This window comes from Oryzias latipes, chromosome 2 (genome assembly GCF_002234675.1).
Source record: "Oryzias latipes chromosome 2, ASM223467v1".
NCBI lineage: Eukaryota > Metazoa > Chordata > Actinopteri > Beloniformes > Adrianichthyidae > Oryzias > Oryzias latipes.
Window position 1 is genome coordinate 24871666 of NC_019860.2, and position 12565 is coordinate 24884230.

At 46.3% G+C, this 12565-nt stretch overlaps 1 protein-coding gene across 2 annotated transcripts; it reads right to left on the minus strand.

Moving 5' to 3' along the window:
- Positions 1-385: 385 nt before the first annotated feature.
- On the minus strand, positions 386-12371 carry LOC111946392. Of its 2 annotated transcripts, none has more exons than XM_023949403.1 (4): positions 11571-12371; positions 1428-1577; positions 1229-1311; positions 386-808 (listed from the first exon to the last, which is right to left on the minus strand). In XM_023949403.1, the coding sequence occupies exons 1-4, from the start codon at positions 11950-11952 to the stop codon at positions 767-769; spliced, it is 657 nt and encodes a 218-aa protein (XP_023805171.1). In that variant the 5' UTR covers positions 11953-12371; the 3' UTR covers positions 386-766. The 2 variants fall into 2 exon arrangements, with proteins under 2 accessions (XP_023805171.1, XP_023805170.1); XM_023949402.1 differs by having other exon boundaries at positions 1229-1314.
- Between the last annotated feature and the right edge of the window lie 194 nt (positions 12372-12565).

Genomic DNA, 12565 nt, shown 5'->3' on the forward strand with positions numbered 1-12565 from the left:
CTCTCCACCAATAGAACGAAGCAGCTTCCTCTTTTCATGGCATTCAATCAATAATTAATAAATAAATACGTTATTGCCCCGTGAGGGACATTTACCTTGGGCTGAGGACAGCTACAGCTGAGGACAGCTACAACATAAAGAAAACAGCCCCCACCACCAACCCCCCCCCCCCCCCCCCCCCCCCCTACAGCAGCCGTCTGGTCATGGGAGGTGTCCTTAGCCAAGGTGCAGGGGTCCTCAGAAGATTGATATGTGTTGTTTCCATGACGATAGGCTCCAAAATGGAGATTGTGGGACTGCTGTGACTTCGCCCCCACAGTTCTGTTGTTGGAGGTGATGGAGAACATTCTCAGGAAACCAGAACTTTAGATAAAAACTACAAAGATGGAGGAGAAGCTCTCTGACTTTATTTACATTTATTTGGATCCAAAGATGAAAGAAAACAAACATTCGATGCAAAAACAACAAACAAGGACAACAAAAACGTTCAAGTCATGACAGCTGCAGGCTCCTCCTCCTCTGTGTTCTTCCACCGATCCAGTCCTCTGATCACCAAAGGTCTGGTCCAGGTCAGTCACCTGTTCAGGTGTGTCCAGGTGATGCAGGTGTGTCCATGTGTGTTCAGGTGTGTCCAGGTGAGGCAGGTGTGTCCAGGTGAGACAGGTGACTCCAGGTGAGGCAGGTGTGTCCAGGTGAGACAGGTGACTACAGGTGAGGCAGGTGTGTCCAGGTGTGTCCAGGTGTGTCCAGGTGAGGCAGCAGAGAGTCACAAAGGATGCTGGACTTTGTGGTAGATAGCCAGGTCATACTGCAAAACAGCACAGAACCTCACAGAAACAGAACCTTCAGAACCTCCCTGATCTAACACTCTGCTGGTTCTCCAGAGTCTCTGCAGAACTCCAGAACCGGATCAATGTAACAGAACACACTAACCCATGTGGGGGCGGTCTCCCGCCCAAAGACACTTCAACACAAGGACAGGAACAGAACCTGCAACCTTCTAATGGTGGACCTGGAGAACCCTGTTGGAGAGACCAACTCTGACTGGACCATGAGAGATCTGGACCTTCATGGAGCTGCTGTTCTTCAGAAGGAGGAACATCGGAGAGCTTTGTTTGCTCTAGAACCAGACGTTCTCTCCTCAGTGGAACATTGCTGCTCCATGAAGGATGGAGATGAGGTTCTGTCTGAGGACTTTTGGGTCAGAGGATCAGAGTCAGGTTCTTACATAAGTCTCCTGGGTTTGGTGATGTTCTGGAACGTCAGTCCTGCTGCTGCTCCTCCTCTTCCTCAGATGAAGAAACATCAGACCTGCTGACACAGGAGGAGGAGAACAAACCATCATGGAAGGAACCATCATGAACATGAAGGTCCATCAATGATCTGGTTCCTCTACTGATCTGAACCAGAACCATCAGCAACCCCACCAATGAGGATGAGAAGCAGGAGTCCGTTCAGACCCAGAGAGGAGATCACCACCTCCTTCCTCTGCAGCAGCTCGGGTCCACGGTTCTCACCGGTTCTGTTCTGGTTGGAGCTGGTTGAGTCTGTGGACGGCGTCTGACTGTCAGGAACATCTGGAGGAACCAGGAAGGATGAAAATGAGTAGATGATCCAGAACAGAACTAAAGACGGGTTTAACTCTCATCCTCAGCAGAACTTTAGATGTTCCCAGATGTTTGTTTCAGAGGAACCTCCTGCAGATCTGTCTGCTCTGCTGTTGGTTCCAGATTGGTGTCAATGTTCTCAGAAACACAAAGAACCTGGAACCAGAACCTTCCCTGACTGTGGTTGAAGGAACCAACCATGAGAACCTCTGCAAACACCAAACCAAGCTTGGTAAATTGTGATTGGTTCGAGTTCGTCAGTGTCACCGTTTCTATGGCAACTATGGCAACTACTGTCACCAATCAGGAGTGAGTTTGGTGGAAGCCACACCCCTTCCATGGAAAGCAAAAAATATAAAGAAGATTTTGAAAAAGGCATCAGATCCAGAGCGTTCTTATGACCAATAGAATGACTGAGTTAATTTCTTTATAGACATCTACAGGATCTTGACTTCTTTGGACCACTTCCTGTTTGGAACATGAGGGGGAGGAGTCACTCAGTTCAGTTCTCTGATACGGTCAATTGGTGATTTAGCAGCAAAAACGCCACCTGGTTGATTTTCCAGTTCACGTCTGATGAAGACTATGATCAAGACTATGATGAAGATTATGATGAAGACCCCCTGACAAGAAGTCTAGATATCCTTGGACGTTGAACCGTTTCTAGCAGTGTGCAGGAGTTCAGTGACATCACTTCCTGTTAGCCTCATTCTAAAAGTCTGACTCAGAAACCACAACAAAATAAATACATCTGAGGGCAGATGATGGCACAGGGTACCTGAATACACACACACACACACACACACACACACACACACACACACACACACACACACACACACAGTACTACATAGAACCTGTGAAGAAGAACCTATGGCAGATATTCCTGGATTGTGGAAGGAGCTAAAGCCAAAGCAAAGCCGCAGACTCGTGAGAACATGCAGATGCAGAACAAGCCCAGACCCCATTCAACAGCTGTCCTTCTATGGGTCAGGAGAACCGTTCTGGATCTGGTACCTTTTTTAACATATTCTTTTCTTTTTTTTTTAACTTGTCCTGTCCAACAGCTGGGCAGGCAGATGAGAGCTGAGGGCCTCTTGTGTTGGACATATTTTACTTTAACAAGAGGGGTTATTAATCTTCAGACAAACCAAAGGTATGTCTGAATAAACCCCTTTTGTAATTGAGGCCAAACTTTATTAATTTCAATCATGTCTGAAAATCTTTGGTGTTGGACCGGACGGAAAAGGAAAGAGGGGAAGAAGAGAGAGGGATGTTAGAGAGAGAGGGGGGGGGTAAGAGGGTGATAATAGGAGGGGAAGGGGGATAAGACCATGAAGCAGCATAGAGCAGACAGGCTTACTGGTTGTTTATCACTACGGTACGGTTCAAATGTAGTACAAAAAAGGGTGGGGCCTGTCCACACACACTCAAATATTATAAACACACCTGCTAGCCGCAAAAATGTCCACATGTCAACATGTACACAAAACAGATAGTGTTCACACGCATACTTATGCCTTAAAACCAACTAGTGTGAAATCTTTCATTCATTCAATCATGCAAACAATTAGTGCAAAGGTGAGCTAACACCTGTGCTCAGGTGAGTGTTTATGTTCTTCTAAAATGGATGGTAGAATGTGAAAAGAAGGAGGAGGAGCGCCCAGCCATCCCCACAACAAGACCCCCGCCGCAGCAGCAGCGGCAGCCCGTACCCCCCCCAACGCCACACGGCAGCAGGCAGGGAACAACCGCCGCCCGTGCGACCAAATCCGCCACCCAGGCCAGGACCAGCAGGACCGCCGCGAGGCCCCCAGAGCCAGAGAGTAGGGAGGCATGGGGGGAAAGAGAGCGCCGCCCCAGCCCAACCAGGAGAGCAGCCCCCGCCGCGCCGGAAGAGCCAAACGCAGGGCCCCACCCGAGAAGGACACCCACAGCCCCAGACGAGCACCCCATTACCACCGAGGAGTTCCGGGCATCCCCCCGCCCCAATCCCAGGTACGAGCCCGGACCCCCCAAGGGAGACCCGCTCCGCACTCCAGGCAGACACCCACCCGGCCCACGGTTGGTCCAGGGATGAGCAAGGCAGGGGCCAGCCCCCCCCCACTCCGGAGGAGAGCACCCCGGGGAAAAAGGGGGGCCCACAAGGGGTGTTGTAAACATGGCCCGACCAGGCTCGGCCACTGTTGGAAATCTGGCGGGGACCAGCGCCCAGCAAGGTTATAATAGTTTCGGATTTTTTATTAGTTTTAGTTTTTATTTCGTTTTGAATTTTTGTTTTTAAATTTTATATAGTTTTAATTAGTTTTTAGAGGCAGCTTTACTAGTTTTTATTTTTTGAAATTGCTACGTTTTAGTTTAGTTTTTGTTAGTTTTAGTGTTAGTTTTAGTTTTTTCATTTTTTTTTTGTAAATTAGGATATTTGTCAGGTGCATGATTCAAAATCACCAGAATAAGTATTGTATGATAAAAACTCAAAGATATATTTTGAAACACTTATTATTCAGAGGACACAAGGACAACCATCCTTAAATTCAAATACAACAGCCGATAACAGCATTACGTTATCTGCTCTGGCTTCTTTCTCGGGGGAGGGCGGGCGACAGGCTAGCTTGTCTAGGTACTGTTGATTTGCGTTTTTGTGTGCGCTTTTTAAATGTACTTTTAGATTCGTAAGGTTTTTCCCTTTGAGGAGCGTTCCACAAATTTTGTCTCCTGCTTCGACTACAAGGCACTTACTTTTGTTTTCGACGCTGTTATATTCAAAAAGGTCCCAAATAGGACTCTCCCGCTTTCTCCCAACTTTTAATGCAGCCATCACGCTCATGTAAATGTCTATGACAACGCTAGCCGGCAGTGTCTGATAGACATCATTTGACGTCACAGACTACGTGATGCCGTAAGGGTCAAATACACAGTAAAACTAGCAGCGTGAAGTAAATAGATTTTATTTCAACCCAAAAGACTTATGTATTAACAAAGACGAAAACGAAGTATTTTTTGGGGTTAATATTAGTTAGTTTCAGTTCGTTTTATACACACAACAAACAGTTTTAGTTAGTTTTCGTTTTTTTTAAACTCTCGTTTTAATTTTTATTTCAGTTAACGAAAATGTTTTTTCAGTTCTAGTTTTAGTTTTTTCGTTCTTTTTCGTTAACTATAATAACCTTGGCGCCCAGGGGCAAGGACCAAAACCCGCCCCAGGGACATGGACACCCCCGGCTCAGGTGTAATGTGAACCCCCCCCCCGAGCGGAAAGAGCACCGCCGGGCCCAGGAGACCGGCACCCAGGGGACACAGCAGCCGTTGCCAAGGGCCCGTACCCCCCACCAGGGAAGGGGTAGGGGACAGATAGTCCCAGGTCCCACCTTCCTTGCAAAATGTGTGTGCGTGTATGGGTTATATGTTGGAGTGTTTATTTTGAGGGGGGAAGGGTGTGTGTACTAAGGGGGGTGCAGTTAAAATTGGCGGGTAGGGCAATGAGGGGACATCTCCTGATTACTCACAGTGATGTCCCCTCACCCTCCCCACCAAGGGACCCTAAATGTCTAAGGTGCGGTTAAAATTGGCGGGTAGGGTGCTAGGAGGACATCTGCTGCTTGCTTGCAGTGATGTCCAAAGCACCCCCCCTACCAAGGGCCCTACATGTCTAAGGTGCAAATAAAACCGAAAGAGAGGGGGCCCACTCCATGCGGCAACCATGGGAGGGGTACCACTGCCAATTAGCTCCGCCCCCAAGGCACATCGCAGGCTAAACCCCCCACCCCTTCACCCTAATATGAGGTTATATGAGGAAGGGGGTAGGTTGGGGACAGCTGGTAGACTGTCCCCCCGGTGGTCAAACAGCCGTCCCCCAGCCCTCCTCCAGCATAGGGGCCAGGTCACCCCAGCCCAGAGACCCAATCCCCCGAGGCGCCGACACCCCAGGCCCAGCACCACCCACCCCACACAGAGAGAGAGGAGCCAAGTCCAGGCCCCCACCTCCAAGCGCCAGCCCTAGAAGAGCTCTGGTCAGGCCTGGACAGGACCGAGGCAGCCAACCGGCCGGGGCAACCGCCAAATGCCTCAGCGGAGACCCGGACCCGTCAACCCCCCAAGGTCCCGTACCAATAGTGGGCCCCCCTCCCCCCAGAACACCCCCCCCACAGGACAGGGCTGACAAGGCCCCCACCCCAGACCCCGCAGCCGAAGCGGATGACCCACAGAGCGACCGGGGGTCCCAAGAGGGTTGTCCCGTCCTGTCCCAGAGCCAGGGAAGGGCCGATCCCAGCCCCAGGTGTAGATGGGCAGCCCATCCAGTGCCGCTGGGCCTCCCCCCCAGCAGGGCCCCCCGCCAACCCCCCCCCAGCACAGGCAAGGGGACCCCCCTCCCAAGCCAAGCCAGGCCACCACCACCCCCCACGCCCCCCCACACCCAAGCCCAGAGGACCATGCCACGCCCCAGTCCGCCCCACCCAGGCACCGGACCCGACCCCCCACCAACGGAGCCCCCACCGCCCCCGCCAGGCACCGGAGGCCCCGACCCCCACCCCGAACCACGGAAGAAGGGCAAGGAGCAGCGACAACCAGGCCCCCCACCCCCTAAGTCATGGAGTTAGCTATGGGAGACCAGAGAGACTGAATTCTTTCAAAGTTACTTGAACCTTGGGCTGACATTTTTTCCAAGCTGATATGATCAAGCAGCAGATTTCTGTGTTGACTTATATTTATATTTTTCTTGCTTTTCCAATTTATTAAAATAGTTTTTTTTAGCAATACAAAGAGTTATGAAAATGATTGATGCTAATCCTCCTTCTACATCGATGGCACTCATGTCACCAAGCACACAAAGTGACGGTGAGGCAGTGATTGAAACCATAAGCCAGACTGATAGATCGGCACATACCTACTGCCAGAGAGCCTGGACAGGAGTGCAGAACCATAGTGCATGCATGTAATTGTCAGGTAGATTATTATCACAGTGCTGACAAATGTCTGAGTTACTGAGACCCATCTTGAACATCCTCTGTCCAGTATAGTAAATTCTGTGAAGAGTTTTGAGATGGATTAGCTGCAGATTTGGACTTTTTGTCAGTTTAAAGGTGTTTAGACAAAGTTCTGACCAGAAGCTTTCATCTGTGCTGATGCTCAAATCTGCATCCCATTTTGTTGTTGGAAGTGAAATATTATTATCTAAATTACATAAAAGTTTGTATACAGCGGGGAAAATAAGTTTTGAACACGTCAACATTTCTCTCAAAAAACATATTTCTAATCGAGCTATTGACACAAAATTTTGACCAAATGTCGGCATCAACCCAAGTAATGCACACATAGTGTCATGGTTTGAGTTTGTTGTCTTGTTTTTCGTCCTTGTTCTGTCTTGTTTGTTTATGTTTCCTGTTTTATTTTGAAAGGTTTCCTGTCATGTCTTGTTTCTTGAGTTTTACTTCCTTTGGTCCCCATTCTGCCCCTGTGTCTTGTCTGCCCTGTCTGTATTTAAGTCTTGTCTCTGCCTTCCTCCTGTGCTGGTCCATTAGCCTTTGTCTCGGTGTTCACATCTTCATGCCATGTTCCTTGTCTCATGCCACGTCACAGTGAGTTTTTGTTTTTGGTTTTGTCATCCTGCTCTGCAGCGCCTTTTGTTTTGTATTAAACCCTCTAGTCCCTGAACCCGTTGGCCTCCCGTCTCTGCATCTGGATCCTTCCGGCTCTCGAGCCACCCCGCACCGTGACACATAGAAAGAAATCCAAACATTTATGTCCATAAATGAAGTTATGTGTAATAAAGTGAAATGGCACAGGGAATAAGTATTGAACACATGAAGAAAAGGAGGGTAAAAAGGTCTGGCAAGCCAAGAAAGGAGCTGGAGTTTGTCAGTATTCAGAAGGTTAACCTGCCCCCTATTAGTGCAAAGTAATATCAGCTGGTATAGTCCTGATTGATGCCTTTTAAAAAGGTTTTTCACCAGCAAGGTGTTAGACAAGAAGCATTGCATGATGGGTAAAAGCAAAGAGCTGTCCAAAGACCTACGCAACCTTATTGTTGCAAAACACACTGAAGGCATTGGTTACAGGCGCATTTCTAAACTTCTGAAAGTTCCAGTGAGTACCATTGGGGCCATCATCCGGAAGTGGAAAGAACACGGCATTACCATAAACCTGCCACGGCCAGGTGCTCCTCGCAAGATTTCAGACAGAGGAGTCAGAACAATCATCAGAAGGGTTCTCCAACAGCCCAGGACCACTCGTGGAGAGCTTCAGAAAGACCTGGAACCAGCAGGTACCGTTGTTTCAAAGAAAACAATAAGTAATGCACTCGACCGCCATGGCCTCCATGCACGCACACCACGCAAGACTCCATTTCTGAAGAAGAAGCATGTTGAAGCTCGTTTGGAGTTTGTGACACAACATTTGGATAAACCCATGACATTCTGGGAGAAGATGCTCTGGTCAGATGAGACCAAAATTGAACTCTTCGGATGTCATAAGACACAACATGTTTGGAGGAAAAATGGCACCGCACATCACCCCCAAAACACCATACCAACAGTCAAGTTTGGAGGTGGGCGCATCATGGCGTGGGGCTGTTTTTCAGCATGTGGTACTGGTAGACTTCATATCATTGAAGGAATAATGACTGGAGAAAAGTATGGAGACATTCTTGATCAGAATCTGCTGTCATCTGCCAGGCTGCTGAAGATGAAAAGAGGGTGGATCTTTCAGCAAGACAACCATCCCAAGCACACAGCCAAGGTAACACTCAACTGGTTGAAGAAAAAGAAAAGAAAGCTGCTAGAATGGCCCAGTCCATCACCAGACTTGAATCCAATTGAAAATCTTTGGAAAGAACTGAAGATCCGGGTTCACAGAAGAAACCCGGAACCTTGAAGATTTGAAGGCAGTTTGTGTGGATGAATGGGCCAAAATCCCACCTGAGCAATGTATTCCACTGGTTTCTCCATACAGGAGGCGTCTTGAGGCTGGAATCATCACAAAAGGTTTTTGCACTAAGTATTAAATACATTTCAGTAAGCGTGTTCAATACTTATTCCCTATGCCATTTCACTTTATTACACATAATTTCATTTATGGACATAAATGTTTGGATTTCTTTCTATGTGTGCATTACTTGGGTTGATGCCGACAACTGGTGAAAGTTTCCTGTCAATAGCTCGATTAGAAATGTGTTTTTTTGAGAGAAATGTTGACGTGTTCAATACTTATTTTCCCTCTATGTGATCTACCACCTGATATTTCCTATAGGTCACCCTAATCTATACTCTCTAGATCTAGAGTAGATCTGAATTCCTAAGATTATTGAACAGTTTCCTTCCACGGAGTTCAGATAAACCTGTCAGAGGTCTGATGCTGATTATCAATTAATCAGGATTTTCTCTCAGGATCAGACTGCAGGTTTGAAAATAATGATTGTATTCTTTCTTCACTGGGGGGGGCAGGATAAGTTACTGTATCCTTATCCTTCCTTCAAATACTGGTCCTCAGAACCGTCCATCAGTGGTTCTCAGTCCTGGATGAAGAGAGTTTCAGTAGGAACATGATCCGTTCTGTCTGCTATGTAAATGTCTCCAAATACCAACGACATTTAGCTTCTTCCTCTCCTTCTCTAGCAGCATTTACGGGGTTTCAGTAATCTGATTACATTCAGTGAGGTAGTAACTAACACCAATGAGACTTTAGTGAAGCTCCATGAGGATCAGGGGCCTCATTTCTAAAACTTTGCGTAGGATTTGCGTCAGAAGTGGCGTACGGATGAAACATAGGACGTGCGTACGCACAGAAATATTCGGATTTATAAAACCGTGCGCACGCACATCCTACGCATCTTTCCCTTAATAAATCACAACCAATTCTAAATGCAGCGCAGCTTTTGCGGCTTCATGACACGCCCATAGTTGCCCATAAATAGTCCGTGAAACGCCCACAAATGAATATTCATTGATTGAAACCATGGCAAACACAGAGAGGAAATGAAAAAAACGTAACTTCACTCAATGTGAAGTAGAAGTTATCGTTGGCGAGGTGGAAAAGAGGAGAAAAGTGTTGTTTGGAGGGCACAGTGTGGGCATCACTAATGACAAAAAGGCACGTGAGCGGCAAACGGTGGTAGACGCCGTAATGCTGTAGCCTCACAACCTCGGACCGTGGTTAAATAAAAAAGAAAAGGTCTTACATTCTGTAAATGAAACGGCAACAATTATAAATGAATTCTCTTCTATATCAGACTATTCCATTAATTGGAATAAGTCTGTTTTATTACCACTGAACAATAATGCGGAGAAAAAACTCACAATACCAGTTAAATCAGGAAATATCAAATATCTGGGTATCAAATTTCCCCCCAAACTATCAGAACTGGTGCAGCTAAACTACACCCCATTACTGAAAAGCATACAGGACGATCTAACACGCTGGACCAACCTGCCTTTGTCCCTTATGGGCAAGGTAGCCACGGTAAAAATGAAAATCTTACCCAAAGTTAATTATCTCTTCTCAATGATTCCCACACAACCGCCATTAAAATGGTTCAAAACATTAGACTCATCCATATCAAGCTTTCTATGGAACAATAAACCTGCAAGAATTAGTCTAAAAACTTTAAAATCTGCAAAAAGCTGTGGAGGATTAGAATTACCTAACTTCCACAAATACTTTCTTGCAAATAGATTACAATACATCTTAAAATGGTTAAAAAAATAATCCAGAAACCAACTCATGGTTAGACTTGGAACAGGCGTTATGTGGAAAGATCAACCTGTCAGATCTTCCATTTATTAGCCAAATAGTTAAAAAACAGGATTGTTTCAAAAGTATTAATATAAATGCCACTTTAACAGCCTGGTGGGAATTTCTCAAAATATCAAAATCATCAATTCATCCGTGCAAAATGACACCCATCTGGAACAACCCAGACATCCTCATAAACAAAAAAATTATCCACTTCCCAGCTTGGCAAGCAGGGGGCATAAAACAACTAGAGCACATAATTATTGATAGAAGATTCATAACTCCCCAGGAACTTCAAGACAAACATGGAATATATAACTTCTTGGAATATCAGCAACTTAAATCAATTATTACTAAAAAGTTTAAATACAGAGACAACGATTTAAAGCTACCAGATGCCACATCTTCTAAGATCAGCCATTGTGCGTCATTACGCATTGTGATGGGACATTTTATTTCCCTCCATTTAATTACATCTGACAAGCTACAGATGTCGGTAATAATCCACGTGGAAATGGGAAATTGATCAGCAAATGTAATTTCTCGTTGCTTTCTGAATGGTTGAGACATACGCCATACATTGTTTTATCAAAAATAAAACAAACTAAAGGCATATGCATGAATACCATAATTCTGTAGCTTATGAGGAAATGTTTTACTATGAAAACAACTTTCCCCAGTGGAGAATTAGTACGTCTGTCCGTCTGTCTGTCTGTCTGCACCTATATCTGCTCCACCAGACGGACACACTGAGGAGAATATCAGTTTTGTACATTATTTCGTTCTGTTAAATATATTATTTATGAGGATGAATTGCACTACATGCCAATATTGCAGAACATATTTCACTTTTCTTTTTGCAAATATGTGTTCATCTGAATTTCTGTTGTAATTTTCGTTTGATTTTTTTGTTTGTTTCACTGCTGATCGTTCAAACGGGTGTTGGTGTAGCTGTTAATTGTAAGACTTGCTTTGTGAAGTCTTCATGTTATTTCTGAGAGGCAGTATTGTCATTTTCACTTTCACGTGTTTCTTCCATCTGCCGACGGTGTCGCCGTTTCTCATTTCACCCGTTTTTGTGCGTACGCCTGGGTCAGAGCGTGAAGGGCCGCACATTTTCCCGTCAAGTTGCTTTTCATAAATCTCAACTATTGCGTAGAGAGTGGCGTACGCCTTCTTTTGTGCGTACGCAACCTTTAGAAATGAGGCCCCTGGTCTGCAGGAAGACGTTCTTACCTGATTCTAGTAGGAAAGAGTCCACAAAGACGAGGTTCCCATTGTTCTTCTCTGCACAGAAGTAAGACCTGCAGTCGTCTTTGGTGACGTTCTTGATCTCCAGACGGGTTTCCATCATGAAATATTTGGATTCAGAATCCGGAGAATAGTACTGATACATGTCAGGATGATAAAGTCGTCCTATTCCTGCTCTGATCTGACCGTAGATCTCTACAAACCAGAAGATGTCTTTGTTCCTGATGGAGCAGTTTAAGGAGACGTCTGTACCCAACTCTGCTCTGACCTTCATCACATTCACTCCTTCAGCTCTGACCATCATCACCACCATCATCATCCTCACCACCATCATCATCCTCACCACCATCATCATCCTCAGCTCCATGTTCAGCAGCAGCCAGACTTTAGAGTCTCCTGGTTGTCACAGATCTATTTCAGCAGAAGCAGAGTGGTTTTGGGGGCGGAGCTGTGATGTTGGTGGTCTCAGACTGATGCAGCAGCTTTGACACGCAGGAGCAGATCAGAGAGCCCACGGCGTCAGACCCTCAACCTGCAGACACAGACGCTGCATGTGGATCATCAGAGCAGGAAGTCTCCGCCCACCCTGCTGCACCTGATGGAGGCTCAGCCGTAAGCGTCTCTGAAGGTCTGCTTCATGTTCAGGACCAGGACTGGAACCTTTCCCTCAGTCTGGAAGCAGAACCTTCTGGATGAATGGAGGAAGCAGATGTTCCCCATCTGCAGAGGTCTGCTGCTGCCCCCTGCTGGCTGATGACGTTTATGACGCTTCTTTATCTAGGCTGTTTGTGGTTCTATTGGTGAGTTTGATCCACAGATGAAGAACCCATCAGACACTTTGGACCTCACTCATCAGTTTTTAACTGCTGCACCTCCACCAGATTCTCTGTTCTTCTACTTACGGTTCTGATTTCCAGAACCTCCTGGTCGAATCTGTTGTTTTCCAGGTTCTCCTTCAGGAAATTCCCCAAACATTCTGA

Bases quoted from the DNA above. Each gene is read 5' to 3' on its own strand.
- LOC111946392 (XM_023949402.1), bottom strand. From the start codon at position 11,952: ATGGAGCTGAGGATGATGATGGTGGTGAGGATGATGATGGTGGTGAGG. The intron at 1,578-11,570 runs GTAAGAACGTCT...TGGTTCCTCCAG, and splicing joins CTCTTTCCTACTAGAATCAG to ATGTTCCTGACAGTCAGACG. The intron at 809-1,228 runs GTAAGAACCTGA...GCTGTTTTGCAG, and splicing joins ACCAAACCCAGGAGACTTAT to TATGACCTGGCTATCTACCA.